The 19,476-nt window shown below is 44.3% G+C and overlaps 1 protein-coding gene across 8 annotated transcripts; it reads right to left on the reverse strand.

The window, feature by feature from the left end:
• Positions 1 to 1,358: 1,358 nt before the first annotated feature.
• On the reverse strand, positions 1,359 to 7,809 carry HFE (homeostatic iron regulator). 8 transcript variants are annotated; one of them, XM_036886326.2, is made up of 6 exons: positions 7,422 to 7,809; positions 4,256 to 4,519; positions 3,777 to 4,076; positions 2,706 to 2,939; positions 2,473 to 2,586; positions 1,359 to 1,525 (listed from the first exon to the last, which is right to left on the reverse strand). In XM_036886326.2, the coding sequence occupies exons 1-6, from the start codon at positions 7,570 to 7,572 to the stop codon at positions 1,485 to 1,487; spliced, it is 1,104 nt and encodes a 367-aa protein (XP_036742221.2). In that variant the 5' UTR covers positions 7,573 to 7,809; the 3' UTR covers positions 1,359 to 1,484. The 8 variants fall into 8 exon arrangements, with proteins under 8 accessions (XP_036742221.2, XP_036742535.2, XP_036742073.2 ...); XM_036886640.2 differs by having other exon boundaries at positions 7,497 to 7,802; XM_036886178.2 differs by having other exon boundaries at positions 2,706 to 2,981; positions 7,422 to 7,801.
• Between the last annotated feature and the right edge of the window lie 11,667 nt (positions 7,810 to 19,476).

The following is a 19,476-nucleotide window of genomic DNA, read 5'->3' on the forward strand; positions in this document are numbered from 1 at the left end:
TAAAAACCAGGCTCGAGGGGAGATGCTGGCATACCCTTCAGGCAACATGGTGACTTCCATTTTACCTCCTTTAATATATGAGAGGTCACCCCAGTTCATGGGGGGAAATGCCACGACTGTTCTGACTCCAGAAGCACCGTCAGGCCCAACACAGCCACTAACTGACACCATCCCGCACACCTTAGCCTCAGAGCCCGAGAGACAGACGCCAGGCAGAGTGGACTGGTGTAGGTAAGAGGCGTAAGGGAGTCACACTCCAGGGTTGGAGAGGAAGCAATGGCTAAGATTTTTGGCTGTTTTCCCTTCATTTGGTTCAAACTCACTGAGAATAAAGGCAACGAGATTAGAAGCGCCATCTCCAGAGCCATCTCCTCCATTTAACTCCACACAGCTAGACCCTGAAATCAGTAGTATGTGAGATGGATCAGAGATAGACTCACTCAGTTTGAAACCTGTCTCTATTCCTGCCAAGCTGTAAGATACTCTCTACTTCATTTTCATCAAAAAAAAAAAAGAGGTTAATAATGTTTATGTCAAAGAATTATTGTAAGAATTACATGAGATAATGAATTTAAGAAGGTACTCAGAACTAAGTCTGGCAACAAGTGCTTTTCTTTTTAAGCCACTTTATTGCCATCACCATCACTCTTACTATCATTTTTATGAGAACAAGGTAGGGAGGGTCAGCAGAGACCAAGTAGAGAATTACTACACTACTTCAGTCTGGTATACCAGAGAGGCATTGTAAATGCCGGAATCATTAATCTGAGGAAACTATATGACACCTTTATGCAAATTTTTAAAAAGACACCCCTCCTCAAGACATTTCCCGTCCACTCTCCGGAAAACCATCATAATACACACAATCACCCATGATGCCTCTTCTGGGAAAGGTACCTCCTTGGTTTGTGCAGTGCACAGCCTTCACAGCTGTACAATGACCCAGATCACACTCTGGTGGAAGAGAACACAGGGTTTTGTGACAGATTAATTATTGGATTACAGAGAGGGGATTAAAAGGAAACTTGAATGGATCCAGGAAATGCCTATATGTGTAAGACATTCCAGTGGGGATATGAGAATATATATCCTGAGGAGATTTATAGCTTTTCTCAGACATTGAAAAAAATCATGACTTCCCCAAATTTAAAGAGCCATATTCCAGAGGTAGGAGATGAGATGACAGGTGTCTGGAGTCTGAACTGGTGCAGGAAATGACGGTAGGCTCTAGGTGCAGCTTGAGATTCATGAGCCAGTTCCAGTGGGGAGAGGTCACAGCTGTTCACTAGCATGCAGGAACTCAAAAACCTATATGACAGACACTTTTTGAGAGTGAACAGGGAAGGCTGAGAGCAGAGTTCCTCTTACAGTTCCTATTTATTAGGTCCAACTCTGTTTCGAAACATGAAGAAGACCACAAGTGCACCCCCCCTCACTGATCCCTAATTAGGTCTCCTCTCCACAAGAGGTCTGCAGGCTGCACTTCATTCACATTCAGCTAAAACGTAGTCCCCTGTGGCTCCTCCTGTAAAGATAAGAGACCCAGGAAAGAAGCATCACAGACTGAGATACCATTTTGCCTCCTCCCTGCGTCTCACCTTCCTCATACATTCATCTCAACTCTGACCATTCCCTTCCTAAGGAACTGCTGGATTTCAGGCACGATTAACTTTTGTCTGGAATTGCATAATAGTTTTCTAACTGGTCTCCTTGCCTCTCATCCCACCTCCACGCCACAGGGACTGTGCCCCTCCTTGCTCATGTTCTTGCATTGACTCCCCAGCGCTCATGTTACATCGTCACAAAGTCCCCAGAGCTCTGCATCAGCGGGCTCCAGTCTGTCCCTTTTCCCCAAATCACAGATGTTCAGAAGGCAGAAATGCAGAATTGGTGACTGACAGGTATGCAAGGCCAAGGATGAGACACAGTAATAATCTCACCTCCCAGCATGCTTCATATTCTATTTGCATGGTTGTTCTATCTGTGTAGACCTCCCCTCATCCTCAACCTTACCTAATGAAGTCTTACTTCCTCAAGATCCAGAACTCATTCTTGATCCCCAGCTGAATGCCTTCCTTAGGAACCCCAAAGAGTTTTCTTCATGTCTGCCTTAGGAGCTTATGGGCTCTTCTTCAACTGCATTTACTTGTGTTAAAGATTTCATTCTCTGCTAGATTTGGATTCTGAGAATAACAACAGTGAATTACTGAACCCCAAAGCCCCGGCACTACCTTAAATAGCACCTTGCAAAATAATAGGTGCTCAAAAGATGTTTGTTGAGTTAGTAGATTTCATTCTGAGGAAAACCATTAATTCCTGCTTCTAGCAAGGTGCCATTGTTCCCAAAGAAAAGGAGAAAAGGCTTCTCAGGGATGCCAAATCCCCTTCCCCCTCCCTCTCCTCCCTTCCTGCAGAGGAATTAGTGTGTCCTGGGAGCAGAGGTATTGAGAATTCCTCCTTTTTCCTACTCACTCGAAGCCTGCCGTTTCCTAAAGATTCTGAGCAGAATTCCAATAAGGAAGATGATGACACAAACAGCAATCCCACTGATGACTCCAATGACGAGGGTGCCAGATGGCGAGGGCTCTACAACAGCAAAAGCAAGTCAGAGCCTGTGACTGCCACCGCAGCCCAGAGCACACCCTTCCCTCACTGCCATGTTGATCTTTCTGCCCACAACAGATTTGCTCAGCTCTCATCCATACCCCACGTAATAGTGCAGGGCTGATCCAGGCCTGGGTGCTCCACCAGGCAGGTGTATCTGTGCTCTTCCCCAGGGGGCACAGCCAAAGCCATCCAGCTCTGGTAGGTCCCATCCCCATTGGGCAGCATGTCCTTATGCTCGATGTCCTTGGCATCCAATGGCTGCCTGTCCTTCAACCACCTCATGGTGATGTTTGGCGGGTAGAAGTTCAGAGCCTGACACCGGAGAGTGGTCACTGCAGAGGCCATGTGATGAGTCACCTTCACCAAAGGAGGCACTGGACAGGAAGGAGGAAGGATCTAGAGAGGGAATCTTTCTACCCTTGCCAGGAAGACCAGAACTTTCACTTTCCTTCCTCTGTAGGTTAGAGGAAGGAAATAACCTGTTTAGACAAAGCAAGCTGTAGAAAAGACACCATTCTGTGTCCTAAAACAAGTTCTAAGATTCAGCTCTGATGTCACATGGAGAACAGTCACATTCATATTGGCCTGTTCTCCTACCTGTCTCCTAAATGCACCTATCTGTCTCCATGTCTTCTGTGCTTTGTTATTATAATTGTCAGATGAAATGGCTCTTTATGTGGATCAAAAATGGCTGAATACACAGTCAGCAATTTCATCTGGTTCAACCTAGTAAGTATTCTTTGAAGAAGGAGCCTTGTAAGATAGCCAGCCTTCAGTGACTATTGCTATGTCTATGAAAGAAAGCTTTAACCTTCAAAGAATTCTGCTATTCTTATTGGTTGCCTCCCTTGATAATTTCTTGCCTTGGTATTCATGTGATAATTGACATCTTTGAATTCCTAAAAGGTATAAATATATACAGAGTTCTTGGTTAAATCAAAACACTACAGGTACTTCTTCTTTGGCCAAATGGGTGGAGAAAAAAAAGAAAACCATGACCCATGGCTATGTCACACATTTCAGTTATAAGGTACAGACCTCAGGGTGGAAAGCTCAGACCTCAGTTCCTGCCCAGAGGGTCACACAACCTTGTCCCTCTGACACCCCAGCCAGGGATGTGTGCCCTGCATTCCCCATCACTTCATCACTAGGGTTTGGGGGCACCGTACCTTGCTGGTCCAGAATCCCTCTCCCCAGCTCCAGCAACTGCTGCAGGTGCTCGGGGCAGTCCTTCTGGAGGTAGGCCCTGTTCTGCTTGGCCCGTATCTTGTTCACTTCCCATTCCAGCTTGGTGGCCAATGCCCTGGGCTCTGCTGCTTTCCAGTCCAGTGTCTCAGGGCAGAATTCAAGATGGTTCTGCCCATCGTACCCATACTTCCAGAACCCACCGGTGCTGTTGTCCTCTTGCATTTCACAACCCAGGATCACCTGCAGGGTGTGAGACTCTGGCAACACCCCCAGCTTTGTTACTGAAACCAAAGGAGTAGGTCCCCTGTCTCCACCATCCTCAGGGATTGAATGAACTCAGATTCCTTCCCTCCTCCCTGCCCCCAGACCTCAAACTCCCAGCTCTCTCCCTCAAGATGCATCCCTGAGGTGCAAAAACGCTCTGCCCTCCTCAGGAAGGTTAGGACCCCTTTCCACATACCCTTGCTGTGGTTGTGGTTGTCCATGATGGTCCAGAAGTCGACGATGAACATGTGGTCCCACCCTTTCAGGCTCTGACTCAGCTGCAGCCAAAGTGGGCTGGCGGCCCCACCCCAGTCCCATTGGCCTCGGGGCTCTGCTCTGCGACTCTTGTGATCGTAGGACACAAACAGCTGGTCGTCCACGTAGCCCAAGGCCTCGAAGAGGGGAAGCCCCAGGTCCGGCTGTGAGGCGCCCATGAAGAGGTAGTGCAGAGAGTGTGACCCTGAGAAGAGGGCAACAGGCCTTCTCCATGGGCCGCAGGGGGAATTGGGAGGTTGCAGCTCCACACACCTTCTGAGTCAACTCATACCTCCAGCTGTGTCTGGGCCCACCCTGTGAAGTGAGACACAGTACCTGCCTTCCCTCCATGTCTACTCTCTCCTTGTACACCCTCTGCCTATGTGGCTGCTACCCCCAGGCCAACCCCAGCCTCTGCCCAGTACTCAGTCAGGACAGTGTGGCTCTGAAGCCAGCAGGCTCCAGAAAATCCCAATGTGTTTCTAGCTATGGCAGTTGGGCTGTGCAGTTGGTGCTCAGAGCTAATTAGATCCAAGTCAAGGGGAATTTTGCTCTTGGGGTTTTTCACTGCTTCTATCTCTGTATCTTTTCCTGTGTAAATGTTTGCTCTCAAATACTTTGAAGATCTGATGATAAATAGGTCAGGGCAATTTTCAGCATCAAAACAACTTCAAAGCAAGTATAGAAGCCCCAATGAGCTAAAAAGGGCAAGATCTCTATGCAGGCAAGAGTTGCCCTACACCTTCCCTCAATTATAGAATGAGAGCATTCTCAGATGTATCCCCAGTACCAAGAACAGTGCCTGACATGTAGTAGATGCTTAACACACACTTGTTGAGTGAATAAATTGATGACAACTCCTAGACTTTTTATCTCTGGCCCTTAAGTCTAGATTCTTACACCAACTACCTACATGACACCACCAGTTGGATGACTGACTGGAATCTCGAAATGTAACAAGTCCCAAACCAGGCTCTTGATTTCCCCAAACTGCTCTTTCTTCTGCCTTCAATATCTCAGAAATGGCATCACCTATCACCCCATTGCTCAAGCCAGTAAAATAAAAGTAAAATGAAATAATATCAGAGTCGCTTTTGACCTCTCTCTCTCACACAGCGCATAGACCCCTCAACAACTTTCTTCAAAAGATATCCAGAATACAACCATTTCTCAGCACTACCTCTGCTCCCACCAGCCCAGTCTATCATGTCTTGCGTGGACTAGTGCAACAGCTTCCTGACTGTTCTTCTTTTATCAATACTTCCTTCGTTCTGTTTTCCACAGATCAGCCAGAGCAGTCTTTTTAAAAGTTACAACAGATCATGCCACTCCTTGGCTAGAATCTCCATCTCAGACTGCAAGGTCCTTAAGAGGCCTTGATGCGGTTCTTTTGCTGAATTCACCACCTGTTCTTGGCCTCTGGCCCTATATTCCTGCTGCTGCACCAGTGTCCTTGCTCTTCTCTTAACCCTGTGGTTATTAACTGGGACATTTTGTCTCTCTAGAGACATGTGGCAATGTCTGGAGATGTTTTTGGTTGTCAAAAGTAGGGGAGTGCTAACATCCAGTGGATAAAGGCCTGGTATGCTGTAGACACCCTATAATGCCCACAACAGTCCCCATAACAAAAAATGTCACAGGTGTTGAAGTTGCAAACCCTGCTTCAATTCAACTTGGCGGGCCCATTCAGCTTGTCTGGCAAGTGCTGCTCCCATTCGGCTTCACCATTTCCCTCAGGGCTCAGCTCAAATGCCAGCCTGAAGGAGTGACCTGCGCAGGCCTCCCTGCTTCACTCGCCTTCAGCATACCAGTTATTACCTAATGTTCTGCAGCCTTTGGCTGGTTGGTTTGTTATCCCCCACTGGAATGCAAAAACATCAGAATATTTGATATTGGCTTGGCTCCCTGACACCCCCTGGTCTATCCTTTTACACTTGTGAGCTCTAATTCTGTTCAACATCAGATTTTATGATTCAACCTCTGCTGTGCTCTGACGTTCTGGAATAGCAGCTATGAACTGCAGAATTGGGCCCTGCCTTAAAAGCCCAGGGTCACAATGAACAAAGTTACCAGCGAGCAGACAATGTGTCATTCTTTATCTATAAAATGTGGGTACACGCACTATCTATCCTCCAAGTGTTGTTCTGAGGCTATTTGCTAACACGTAAAGTGCTGAGTGCTGTGCTAGACATTAATGAGTGCATATTCACCTTCAGCTAAGATTAGAAACAATGGCAGTATTTCACTGAACATCAGAAAACCTGGTTGCCTAAGATCTGGGTAACCTGGGTAAATTATTTAACCTAAAGACCAACTGACTAATAAAACACCTATGAATAGCTCCTACCTCCCAAATGCATAGACGGTACAAAAAAGATCACAGATATGAAGGTAATTTAAAACGGAGTTCATTACTTAAATGTTAATTATTATCACGTTGGCATTCTTTAGTAAAGGCCTGTTAATTTTACAGTACTATTGACATTGCAAATCAAGAAGCCCCTGCTGAAAAGAAGTGTTAGTTCAATTAAAAAGTTCAAAAACAACACTTTTTCCAGGCCAAAGAACAATCGCCAAGAGTCAGTAAGGACAGGGGCTGATCTCTCTCCATCCCACAACGCATCAAAAGGCGTGAGGGTGGGTAGAATTCAGTTCCCCTTCACACCCGCCGACGCCAGCGCGATTGGTTTTCGGGGGAAAACCCCGCCTCGGTCCTGCGGGGCGTAGGCTCCGCCAAATGTCCCCCGGCCTTCGCGGAGCCCTGGTGTGTACACGCCAGGCTGGCCCTCCTGCCAAAGTCGCCCTAGGTGAGAGCTTGTCTGGGAATGACCGGGGTAAAAACAACACAGCCCACAGCAGCAACAGGAACACGGAGATCCGAGGCAAAGGGCCCTCAGCCTGGCTCGGCCTCAGTGAGAAATGAAAGATTTATTAAAAAGCGTGGCAGTCGGCGCAGAAAGTGGGTGCTTTCGAGTGCCGTTCGGGGGCCGCGGGAACTAGGTCCTGGGGCTAGAGGTCCCCTAATCCCATCTGCACCCCGGTGGCCTGCATCCCCTCCGGGAAAGTTGGGGGAGGGGACTGCGCACGGGCCAAGCAGTTCCTCCCACCTTCGCCAGCTCCAATCGCTAAGAAAGCTAGTTTCGGTTTTCTAACCCCGCCGCGCCCGCAGCCACCGCACTCACGCGGCGCTGGTCCCAGAGTGGCCACGGTCCGTAGGAAGATCAGCAGGAGAAGCGCGGGCGGGGCTTGCAGTCCCATTGCACCGGCTTGGACCGCGCGTCCTGGCGCGTTTCAGCCGCTTCAGTAGGACTGGGAAAAGCGGAAGGCCCGAGAAGTCACCCTGGAGCCATTGCCCAGGCTCCGGAGATCCCATATGAAACTTCCTGGTCAGTGGGATCCTTTTCCGGGTGTTAGGCCGTGGAGAGGAAATCCTGGGGCAAAATACCTCTAAAAACCGAAATCAGTCAAAGGGAGAAATAAAGCTTAAAACCCATTTATTGCTTACAAAACTGCAGTCTGGGCCATTTCTCTCTCCTGCTCCAGCAGCAGCAACACCGGCTCTCCCCTCACCTCTCAGGTACAGATAAGCCCTCCTTGCCCAGGTAATTTACCCATTGATAGGGAGATGAACTTCTCTCCATCCTGAAGAATGATGCAAATGCACTAAAGTCATGCTCCTTCCCACCTCTGAACGCCTATTGATATGCAGATATACTAAAGCCAGGCAAGATATTCTGGAAATGTTACAATTTTACCCACAATGTCTTTGATCATTTTGATTAATTTTTAGATACGGTATGAGGAAAAGGCCCAACTTCATTCTTTTTCATGTGTGTAAAGATAAAAACTCAGCTTTTCTTTCTTATATAGGGAAAAACCCAGTTCTTCCCTGTTTTTTGTTTATTTTTAATCTCTGTTAACACAAAACTTTACTTCTGACATTTCTAGTCACCAAATGTGTGGAGGTATTTTTCCCACAGCAATAAGCAAATCTCCAACACCAGCTGGTGTTTAACTCAATTCTGATGCTATCTACCCAGAGACAGCATCAGATCCCACAGGTTCAAGGCTTAGTCCCACAAGAACACCCCCCTACTCCCCCTCCAGACACCAGTCACAAGCTAGGTTCTCACTTGCGCTTCCGATCCACCGGCTATAGTTTGGAGGTTCCGATGACCTCCTCAGGTTTGATAAATTTGCAAGAGCTGTTCACAGAACTCAGAGAAACACATGACTAGTTTATTAAATGATATCATAAGGTATACAGATGAAAATAGGATACAACCAAATGAAGACATACATAGGGTGAGATATGGGAGGGTCCCAAGTTCAGGAACTTCTAGCCTGGAAGCTACTGGAAACCCTTGCTATTGGGATCTTATGGATGCTCCCTCAAACAGGCATGGTCAGTTATTAACTCCATTTCCAGCCCTTCTCCATTCTCTGAGAAGTGTGGAGAAGTGGGGAGATTGGGGGTTTAGGGAGAGAATATGGGCAGGGCTGAAAATTCCAAGCCTGTAATCATGGCTTGCCTTTTCTGCATCTGCCTTCTAGCAGCCATTTAGGAGCCCACCTAGAGTGGCCTAATTAGAACAAAAGATGCTCCTATCACTCAGGAAATTGCAAGTTTTAAGAGCTCTTTGCCAGGAACTGGGGACGGAAATCAATATATATTTTCTATTACCTTACAATGTAGATATTCAGTTGTCCCAGCACCATTTGTTGAAAGAATTACATTTTCATTACTGAATTTTTTGGCACTCTTGTCAAAAATTAATTAACCGTAAATGTGAGGATTTATTTCTGGACCCAGTCTGTGATACTTTGTTATTGCAGCCTCAGGAACCGACCACAGGAGGAAAGGATCACTCCTGGAGTCCCGAATGTCATGAAGTCCATGCCTCCAGAAAAAGGCTCCACTGGAATGTCTCTGAGCAAAATCAAATGAATTAAGAAATTTCAAGGAATCTGATAAGTTGGTGTAAGGCTGGAGGCACTGGAGGGAGGAAAGCGAGGACAATGCAAACGGAACAAAGACAGCACCAAATAGCTCTGTGCCATATAAGAAAGAAACGGACAGCTCTTCCTGGATTCCAGTCCCGTGACGTGAGGACAAACCCCGGATGCAGAGCCCCTCCATCCGGAAGGAGGAGACCTCTGGCTGTCCATCACCCGACCCTGAGCCAATAAAAAATTCCCCACCTACCCCTAGCACGGCCCACTTTCCCCTCCCTTCCCTGTTCTCTTAAAAACTCCCCACCTCCCCTCCCTGGGCACCACTTCCCCAGCTTGTGTTTCAGACTGGTGAACCTTGCCCAGGAGTTGCGCTCAAATAAACTGCCTAGCCCTTTGTTGCCTCTTGTCGACTGCTTATTTCAGCTCGAGTTTATCTTACACTTGGCAAGAACTGGAGAATACTCTAAAACAGCACTGTTCTATAGACCTGTCTGTGATCATGGAAATCTTTCTATACTGTCTAAAAACAGCTGTTCACCAAATGTGGCTGTTGAGCACTTGAAATATGACTAGTTTGTCTAAGGAACAGAATGTTTAATTTTGCTAATTTTTATTGGTTACAACAGCCACACATGGCTAGTGGTTACTGTGTTGGACAGTACCGCTCTTAAAGTCTTTCATGGTGAGACAGGACACACCATGGTGGCTGCTAGTGGCCAAGCAGCTGCAGGAGCCAGACACACAAGAGGCAGATGCTACAGTGAGGGTCTCTCCAAATACGGACATGAATTTTCCCTACCCCAATACTCCACTAAAATAGAGTTGATATTATTAATGTACATTTTTATGTCCTTTTCCATACAGAAAGATCAGCCAAGAACTACCTTGGTATTTTTGAAACATAATATTAAGTTGGCTGTTATGACAAAAGTAAATTAACAGCTCTTGTTTAAACATTGAAATTCAGTTTACATAGCTCACTATTGTATTTATTAATCTATCAAATTTTTAACTATCATTTTTAATGGGTCTTTGGGGATTTTAATGACCAAGTTTTTAAAAACTTAACTGCAATTACAAATTTAATATATTAGATTTTTAAAGTATCTAATTGATTAACAAACAAAAGTTCTCCAAATACTTCAATATTCTTTAAAAAAAAAAAACCTAGAATCTTAATTTCTTCTCAGTCTGCTTCTCCCATCTCAGGAAATGTCTCTGCCAATCATTCCATGGCTGAGCTCAAAATATCTTAAGTGACTCAATTAAATTAACCATTAGAATTTAGGTTCCATGCAAGCTTTTGTTTAATTCATGGATATAGTTATTGTTATGATTTGTGCCCCCTCAAGAGAAAAAAATAGAAAAGATATGTTGATTCTAACTCTTAGTATTTCTGAAGGTGACCTTACTACAGAGGTCTATACAAAAGTCATCAAGTTAAAATGAGGTCATTAGGATAGACCTTGCATCAATATAACTGATGCATCCTTATAAAATGGGTGAAATGGACAGACAGACATGCATAGAGAGAAGAGGTGAAGGAGAAGACAGTCATCTATAAGTCAAGGAATGCCTAAGACTATCAGGAGAGAGACCCAAAACCAAACCTTCCCTCACAGCCCTCAGAAAGAACTAACCCCTTCAACACCTTCATTTTGGACTTCCAAGCTCCAGAGCTGTGTGACAATATATTTCTGTTGGTTAAGCCACTGTGGGTAAAATTGTAATATTTCCAGAATATCTCCCCTGGCTTTGGTACATATGCATATCAAAAGGCTTTCAGACGTGTAAAGAAGTAGGCTTTAGTGCATTTGCATCTTTCATCTCCATATCAATGGGTAATTACCTGGGCAACAGAAGGCTTATCAGTACCTGAGAGGTGAGGGGGAGGGCTGGTGTGGTTGCTGTTGGAGCAGGAGAGAGAGTTGGCCAGCGGGCAGTTTTGTAAGACCCTTTCTCCCCAAAGAGCGTTTTGTGGTCAATTTCTTTGGTCACACTGAATCCATAGCAAAGTTGCCCGGGCTGAAACCCATTAGCAAGATAGCCACCATTTTTGGTACTTTGTTACAGTGACCCTAGCAACCTGATATACTTACAGCACATGGCTCAGTGCACACAGACACTCAATTAAAAAAATTATTGAAATAAGAAATGATGGGAGATATAAGCCTAGGTGTTAGTGTCCTGGGAGACAAATAAGGAAAGGAGCTGGGAGGATATAATTTTAAGTACACAGATTTTCTTTTAGAGCCTGATTTTCAGTTTTGTACTGCACACTCATCTTAAACTGTGCCTGAGGTTTGTGAGCTCAGGGTCTCTGCTTCAGCATCACCAAAGGAAAACCTTCTGTCTTCTGGGGAGTTGGCTCTGAGAGTTGCTGGTTGTTAATGTGGGGAGGTAATCTGGGATCAAAGTGCTTCTTCCACAGGTTTCTAACAAATCTGCCTGCTGTCAGTCCCGCCCATAATCCTCACTTAAGAGGTACCTGGTGTCTCAAAGACCTAAAGCTTCCTAGGGTTCTAGGGCAGGGAATTTATTTGTTTCTACTCATTCTCCCCCCTTGCTGGTGTTGGGTACAGCTTTCACTGGTTTAGACAAGGTATCTAGCATTCATCCTTCTGCTCTCTAGCTTCTGAAGTTCTGTTTACATCTCTTATAGGTTGTTGTCTCTTCCCTCATTCTCTTCATGTTTGACAGTTTATGTCTTCTCTGTAAAATCCTTTACTTACATTGACTGGGGTTTGGAGAAGGAGCAGAGACTGACCTGTGTCCAGTCAGCATGTTTAACTGCAAGTTGCTTCCTTTAAATAGAAAATTAACAAGATGTAATAGTGGTAGAAGTAAACTTTATTTGCCAGGAACTGTTCTAAACCTTATTTATACATTATCTCATTTTATTTTCAAAAATATCTTATTATATATCAAGGAGTTTACAGTCAAGTTGAGGAAATATGCCCTAATATGTTAAATAGCCAAATAACAATGCTCTACAATCTATTGCACCCAAGTGAAGAAATAGGTGAAGATGTAAAAGTTTTCAAGTTTATGGTCCTTTTAGCAATTCCATTTCTTAGTGTAATCATTATCTAATTATGAGTCCAAAGACCTGATTGCTATTTCCGGCCTTTTACCATATGGCTTTACTCCAGCATCTCTGAACCTCTGTATCTTCATCTATTACATAGGGGTAATAATTTTTGATCACTAATTGATACCTTCTATAAAGGATCTCTTACAGCTGATAAGAGATATAGACACCACTAGTAAGCAATAATCACAGACTCCGCAGATTAGGAATAAACTCTATGCAATACATTTCAGTTTAGAGTGCCATCAGAGCTAATGACATACTGTTAGGCTGGAGGAAGGAGAAATAAGGACATGCAAACAGAACAGAGAGATACCATAAAAGGAGAACAGACCAGACCCCAAGGCCCGTGCCTTATGTGGAAAGGGGACAGCTCTTCCTGAATTCCATCCTTCTGATGTGCCAACTAAGACCCAGATGTCAGCCTCCTCCCTCTTGGAAGGGAAAAAAGTTTCTAGTTGTCTATTATGTCACCTTTAGCCAATCATACTTCTCCATGCCCCATAGGATAGCTTGCCTACTCCTCCCCCTCCTAACCCCTTATAAACTTCCACCTCTCTAACCGGGTGTCACTTCCCCGGCCTGTAATACCCAGATGGGGGAACATCACCCGGGAATTGCACTCAAATAACCTGCCTGGCTCTTTGTTGCCTCTCATTGCCTGCTTATTTTGGTTGCAATTTATCTTACATTTGGTGCCAAAACCCAGGAAGGAGTGTGAGCATGGGGCCCTGACTGGCTACCGGCAGCCCTGCCCCCTCCTTCCCCTACCTGGGACCTCAGCGTGCTCTCTGCTGCATGGACTATTATCCAGTGAGTCCCTCAGTTCCCCCGGTCTGTTTCCCTTCCTAACTCTGTTTCACCTGGTCCGATAGAAATTGTAGCTACGTACAGGTTGGGGCATCTGGCCCCTTGGGCATCCAGCCCACCTTCTGTGGGCATCCGGCCCACCCCTAGCCCTGTGCTGTGGGAGACATCCCTAACCCAGGCCCCATGATGTCTGCGGGCATCCAGCCCACCCCTGGCCCTGTGGTGTGGGAGACGTCCCTCACCCAGGCTCCCAGGAAGTCTCCCCTGACTTGGTGCATTTGGGACGCTGGGCACTCCTCTCAACAGGATTAGTTGAGAACTGGTGCAGACATGGGGAACCAACCCTCGAAAGCAGAGGCTCAGACCACGCTGCAGTGTCTCATTTCTAATTTGGCTACTCTATATTTGTCCCAGGGATTTTGCAAATAGAAGCTAGTCTTTCTTTGCTCTGAGGCTGGGCCTCAGTATCCCTTTGACAATCAATCTCGCTGGCCCCCTGAACGAACTTTTGATTTTAGCATCCTCACGGACTTAATTATTGCCACCACAGCAGAGAGTAGGGTGAAATCCCATATGTGCAGGCTTTTTGGACTTTGTGCTCCCGCCCAGACCTCTATGTTAAGTGTTCAACAACTCAGGTTCTCCTGGCCTGATCTCCATTAAAAGATTGTCAGCCTCTTACTCTGAACAGCCCTTCTTCCTTTTCAGATCCGCCAGAAGACCTCAGTCGCCCACCTCCCTAAGCTCGCAATTCCCTCCCCCTCTCTCCACAACCATCTTTAAGTCCTTTGTCATCACACATGTCGTGGCCATCTTAAAGTCCTACACTCTCAACCATGCCGTTGTCCTGTTCTCCTCTTCTGGTGGCTGCACCACCCCATCCCCCTCTCCTTCCACCTTCACCCCCTCTTCCCCCACCAGAACACGATCCTCCCACCCTCTGGTTCCAGAAGCCACAGACAGGAAGCTGAGGAGAGGGAAAGCAATTGGATATCAGTGACTCAAGTCTTTATATCAGTTTGTCTGTCTGTGTACATGTTTTTGTGTGGGGGGTGTTGCTGACTGTAGTTGTTGTGTCTCAGTTTGTATGTGTGTCTAGGTGTGTAGATGAAAAATATTTTCCTACCTCTGGATGGTATTAATAAAAATTGATTTAAAAACAAGCACTTGTGAAAATTGGGCATTCTAAAACTTCCAGAATATCTGATAAAAAATGTTAAGCATTGGAGGGAGGAGCCAAGATGGTGGCGTGAGTAGGACAGTGGGAATCTCCTCCCAAAAACATATATTTTTGAAAATACAACAAATACAACTATCCCTAAAAGAGAGAACAGAAGGCACAGGACAACAGCCAGACTACATTCACACCTGTGAGAACACAGCGCCTGGTGAAAGGGGTAAGATACAAACCACAGCCCAGCGGGACCTGAGGCCCCTCACCCCAGCTCCCGGCGGGAGGAGAGTAGTCGGAGCAGGGAGGGAGAGTGAGCCCAGGACCGCTGAACACCCAGCCCTAGCCATCCACACCAGAGCGCAGACACACAGTGCATGCGTGGGGTGCCGGAAACTAGGAAAGCAGGACAGTAAGACCTGGGAGCGGGTCCCACAGCCGGCGCTCCTGGGACAAAGAAAAGAGTGCTTTTTGAAAGTCTTAAAGGGACAGGGACCCCACCGCTGGACGGAAGCATCCCGGGTAACAGACCAGCAGCTGAAAATTTCAGGGAACTCCGGACGCACTAAACCCCTGGGCAACAGCTCTGAGACACCTCACGGAGGTAAACAGCCAAACAGCCCCCTGTCCATTACTCCTCCGGGCCCCGACATAGCAGAGCAACAGCCTGAGGCTGGCCACGCCCACAGCAAGGGAGCTTCCTTAATTCCGGCCGGGCAAGATACAGAGACCCAGTCTACATGCAATTGCCAAACACAAGCCACTAGGGGTCGCAGTTGTCCCAGTAAAGAAAGGCCAGGAGCAATTGGAAAAAGTATAGGCTCTCCCAGCAGACAGACACGTCAAAACATATATTTTTTTTTCAGCATATATTTTTTGGTATAAAAAACATATATTTTTTGGTATTCTGAAAAGCATACCACTGCACCTATCAACATGAAAAGGCAAAAAAATTTGATCCAGACAAGACTAACCCAGATAGCTTCGACATCTTCTACATCTTCCCCTGAGAAGGAACAAGGGGAGATAGATTTAACCAGTCTTCCTGAAAAAGAATTCAAAACAAAAGTCATAACCATGCTGATGGAATTACAGAGAAATATGCAAGAACTAAGGAGGGAGAATACAGAAATAAAACAATCTCTGGAAGGACTTCAAAGCAGAATGGACAAAATACAAGAGGCCATTAATGGACTAGAAAACAGAGAACAGGAACACAGAGAAGCTGATGCAGAGAGAGATAAAAGGATCTCCAGGAATGAAAGAATTTTAAGAGAACTGTGTCACCAATCAAAATGGAAGAATATCCACATTATAGGGGAATCAGAAGAAAAAGAGAGAAAAAGGGATAGAAAGTGTCTTTGAAGAAATAATTGCTGAAAACTTCCCCAAACTAGGGGAGGAAATGGCCTCTCAGACCACAGAAGTACACAGAACTCCCATGACAAGGGTCCAAAGAGGGCAACACCAAGACACATAATAATTAAAATGGCAAAGATCAAAGACAAGGACAAAGTATTAAAGGCAGCCAGAGAGAAAAAAAAAAGGTCACCTACAAAGGAAAACCCATCAGGCTATCATCAGACTTCTCAACAGAAACCTTACAGACCAGAAAAGAATGGCATGATATACTTAATGCAATGAAACAGAAGGGCCTCAAACCAAGAATACTGTATCCAGCACGATTATCATTTAAATATGAAGGAGGGATTAAACAATTTCCAGACAAGAAAAAGTTGAGGGAATTTGCCTCCCACAAACCACCTATACAGGGAATCAAACAGGGACTGCTCTAGATAGGAGCACTCCTAAAAAGAGCACAGAAAAAAACACCCAACATATGAAGAAGGGAGGAGGAGGAATAAGAAGGGAGAGAAATAAAGAATCATCAGACTGTGTTTATAATAGCTCAATAAGCAAGTTAAGTTAGACAGTAAGATAGTAAAGAAGGTAACCTTGAACCTTTGGTAACCATGAATCTAAAGCCTGCAATGGCAATAAGTACATACCTTTCAATAATCACCCTAAATGTAAATGGACTGAATGCACCAATCAAAAGACACAGAGTAATAGAATGGATAAAAACCAAGACCCATCTATATGCTGCTTACAAGAGACTCACCTCAAACCCAAAGACATGCACAGACTTAAAGTCAAGGGATGGAAAAAGATATTTCATGCAAACAACAGAGAGAAAAAAGTATGTGTTGCAACCCTAGTATAAGACAAAATAGACTTCAAAATAAAGAAGGTAACAAAAGATAAAGAAGGACATTACATAATGATAAAGGGCTCAGTCCAACAACAGGATATAACAATTATAAATATATATGCACTCAATACAGGAGCACCAATATATGGGAAACAAATACTAACAGAATTAAAGGAGGAAATAGAATCCAATGCATTCATTTTGGGAGACTTTAACACTCCACTCACTCCAAAGGACAGATACACCAGACAGAAAATAAGGAAGGACACAGAGACACTGAACAACACACTAGAACAGATGGACCTAAAAGACATCTACAGAACTCTACACCCAAAAGCAACAGGATACACATTCTTCTCAAGTGCACATGGAGCATTCTCCAGAATAGACCACATACTAGGCCACAAAAAGAGCCTCAGTAAATTCCAAAAGATTGAAATCCTACCAACCAACTTTTCAGACCACAAAGGCATAAAACTAGAAATAAATTGTACAAAGAAAGCAAAAAGGCTCACAAACACATGGAGGCTTAACAACATGCTCTTAAATAATCAATGGATCAATGACCAAATTAAAATGGAGATCCAGCAAAATATGGAAACAAACGACAACAACACAAAACCCCAACTACTGTGGGATACAGCAAAAGCAGTCTTAAGAGGAAAGTATATAGCAATCCAGGCATATTTAAAGAAGGAAGAACAATCCCAAATGGATGGTCTAATGTCACAATTATCAAAATTGGAAAAAGAAGAACAAATGAGGCCTAAAGTCAGCAGAAGGAGGGACATAATAAAGATCAGAGAAGAAATAAATAAAATTGAGAAGAATAAAACAATAGCAAAAATCAATGAAACCAAGAGCTGGTTCTTCAACAAAATAAACAAAATAAGTAAGCCTCTAGCCAGACTTATTAAGAGGAAAAGAGAGTCAACACACATCAACAGAATCAGAAACAAGAAAGGAAAAATTATGACAGACCCCACAGAAATACAAATAATTATTAGAGAGTACTATGAAAACCTATATGCTAACAAGCTGAGAAACCTAGGAGAAATGGACAACTTCCTAGAAAAATAGAACCTTCCAAGACTGACCCAGAAAGAAACAGAAAATCTAAACAGACCAATTACCAGCAAGGAAATTGAAGAGGTAATCAAAAAACTACCCAAGAACAAAACCCCCGGGCCAGATGGTTTTACCTCGGAATTTTATCAGACATACAGAGAAGACATAATACCCATTCTCCCTAAAGTTTTCCAAAAAATAGAAGAGGAGGGAATATTTGCAAACTCATTCTATGAAGCCAACATCAACCTAATACCAAAACCAGGCAAAGACCTCACCAAAAAACAAAACTACAGACCAATATCCCTGATGAACGTAGATGCAAATATACTCAACAAAATATTAGCAAACCGAATTCAAAATTACATAAAAAAGGATCATACACCATGACAAAGTGGGATTCATCCCAGGGATGCAAGGATGATACAACATTCGAAGATCCATCAACATCATCCACCACATCAACAAAAAGAAAGACAAAAACCACATGATCATCTCCATAGATGCTGAAAAAGCATTCTACAAAATTCAACATCCATTCATGATAAAAACTCTCAACAAAATGGGTATAGAGGGCAAGTACCTCAACATAATAAAGGCCATATATGATAAACCCACAGCCAACATCATACTGAACAGTGAGAAGCTGAAAGATTTTCCTCTGAGATCTGGAACAAGACAGGGATGCCCACTCTCCCCACTGTTATTCAACATAGTACTGGGGGTCCTAGCCACGGCAATTAGGCAAAACAAAGAAATACAAGGATCCAGATTGGTAAAGAAGAAGTTAAACTGTCACTATTTGCAGATGACATGATATTGTACATAAAAAACCCTTAAGACTCCATTTCGAAGCTGCTAGAGCTAATATCGGAATTCAGCAAAGTTGCAGGATACAAAATTAACACACAGAAATCTGTGGCTTTCCTATATACTAACAATAAACTAGTAGAAAGAGAAATCAGGAAGACAATTCCATTCACAACAGCATCAAAAATAATAAAATACTTAGGAATAAACCTAACCAAGGAAGTGAAAGACCTATACCCTGAAAACTATAAGACACTCTTAAGAGAAATTAGAGAGGTCACTAACAAAGGGAAACTCATCCCATGCTCCTAGCTAGGAAGAATTAATATTGTCAAAATGGCCATCCTGCCCAAAGCAATATGCAGATTCAATGCAATCCCTAACAAACTACCAACAGCATTCTTCAATGAACTGGAACAAATAGTTCAAAAATTCATATGGAAACACCAAAGACCCCGAATAGCTAAAGCAATCCTGAGAAGGAAGAATAAAGTGGGGGGGGATCTCACTCCCCAACTTCAAGCTCTACTACAAAGCCACAGTAATCAAGACAATTTGGTACTGGCACAAGAACTGAGCCACAGACCAGTGGAACAGAATAGAGACTCCAAACATTAACCCAAACATATATGGTCAACTAATATTCGATAAAGGGTCCATGGACAAACAATGGGGAAATGACAGTCTCTTCAACAGTTGGTGCTGGCAAAACTGGACAGCTACTTGTAAGAGAATGAAACTGGATCACTGTCTAACCCCATACACAAAAGTAAACTCCAAATGGATCAAAGACCTGAATGTAAGTCATGAAACCATAAAACTCTTAGAAAAAAAACATAGGCAAAAATCTCTTAGACATAAGCATGAGTAACCTCTTCTTGAACATATCTCCCCGGGCAAGGGAAACAAAAGCAAAAATGAACAAATGCGACTATATCAAGCTGAAAAGCTTCTGTACAGCAAAGGACACCATCATAGAAGCAAAAAGGTACCCTACAGTATGGGAGTATGTATTCATAAATGACCGATCCGATAAAGGGTTGA

This window comes from Manis pentadactyla, chromosome 16 (genome assembly GCF_030020395.1).
Source record: "Manis pentadactyla isolate mManPen7 chromosome 16, mManPen7.hap1, whole genome shotgun sequence".
In the NCBI taxonomy this organism is placed as follows: domain Eukaryota; kingdom Metazoa; phylum Chordata; class Mammalia; order Pholidota; family Manidae; genus Manis; species Manis pentadactyla.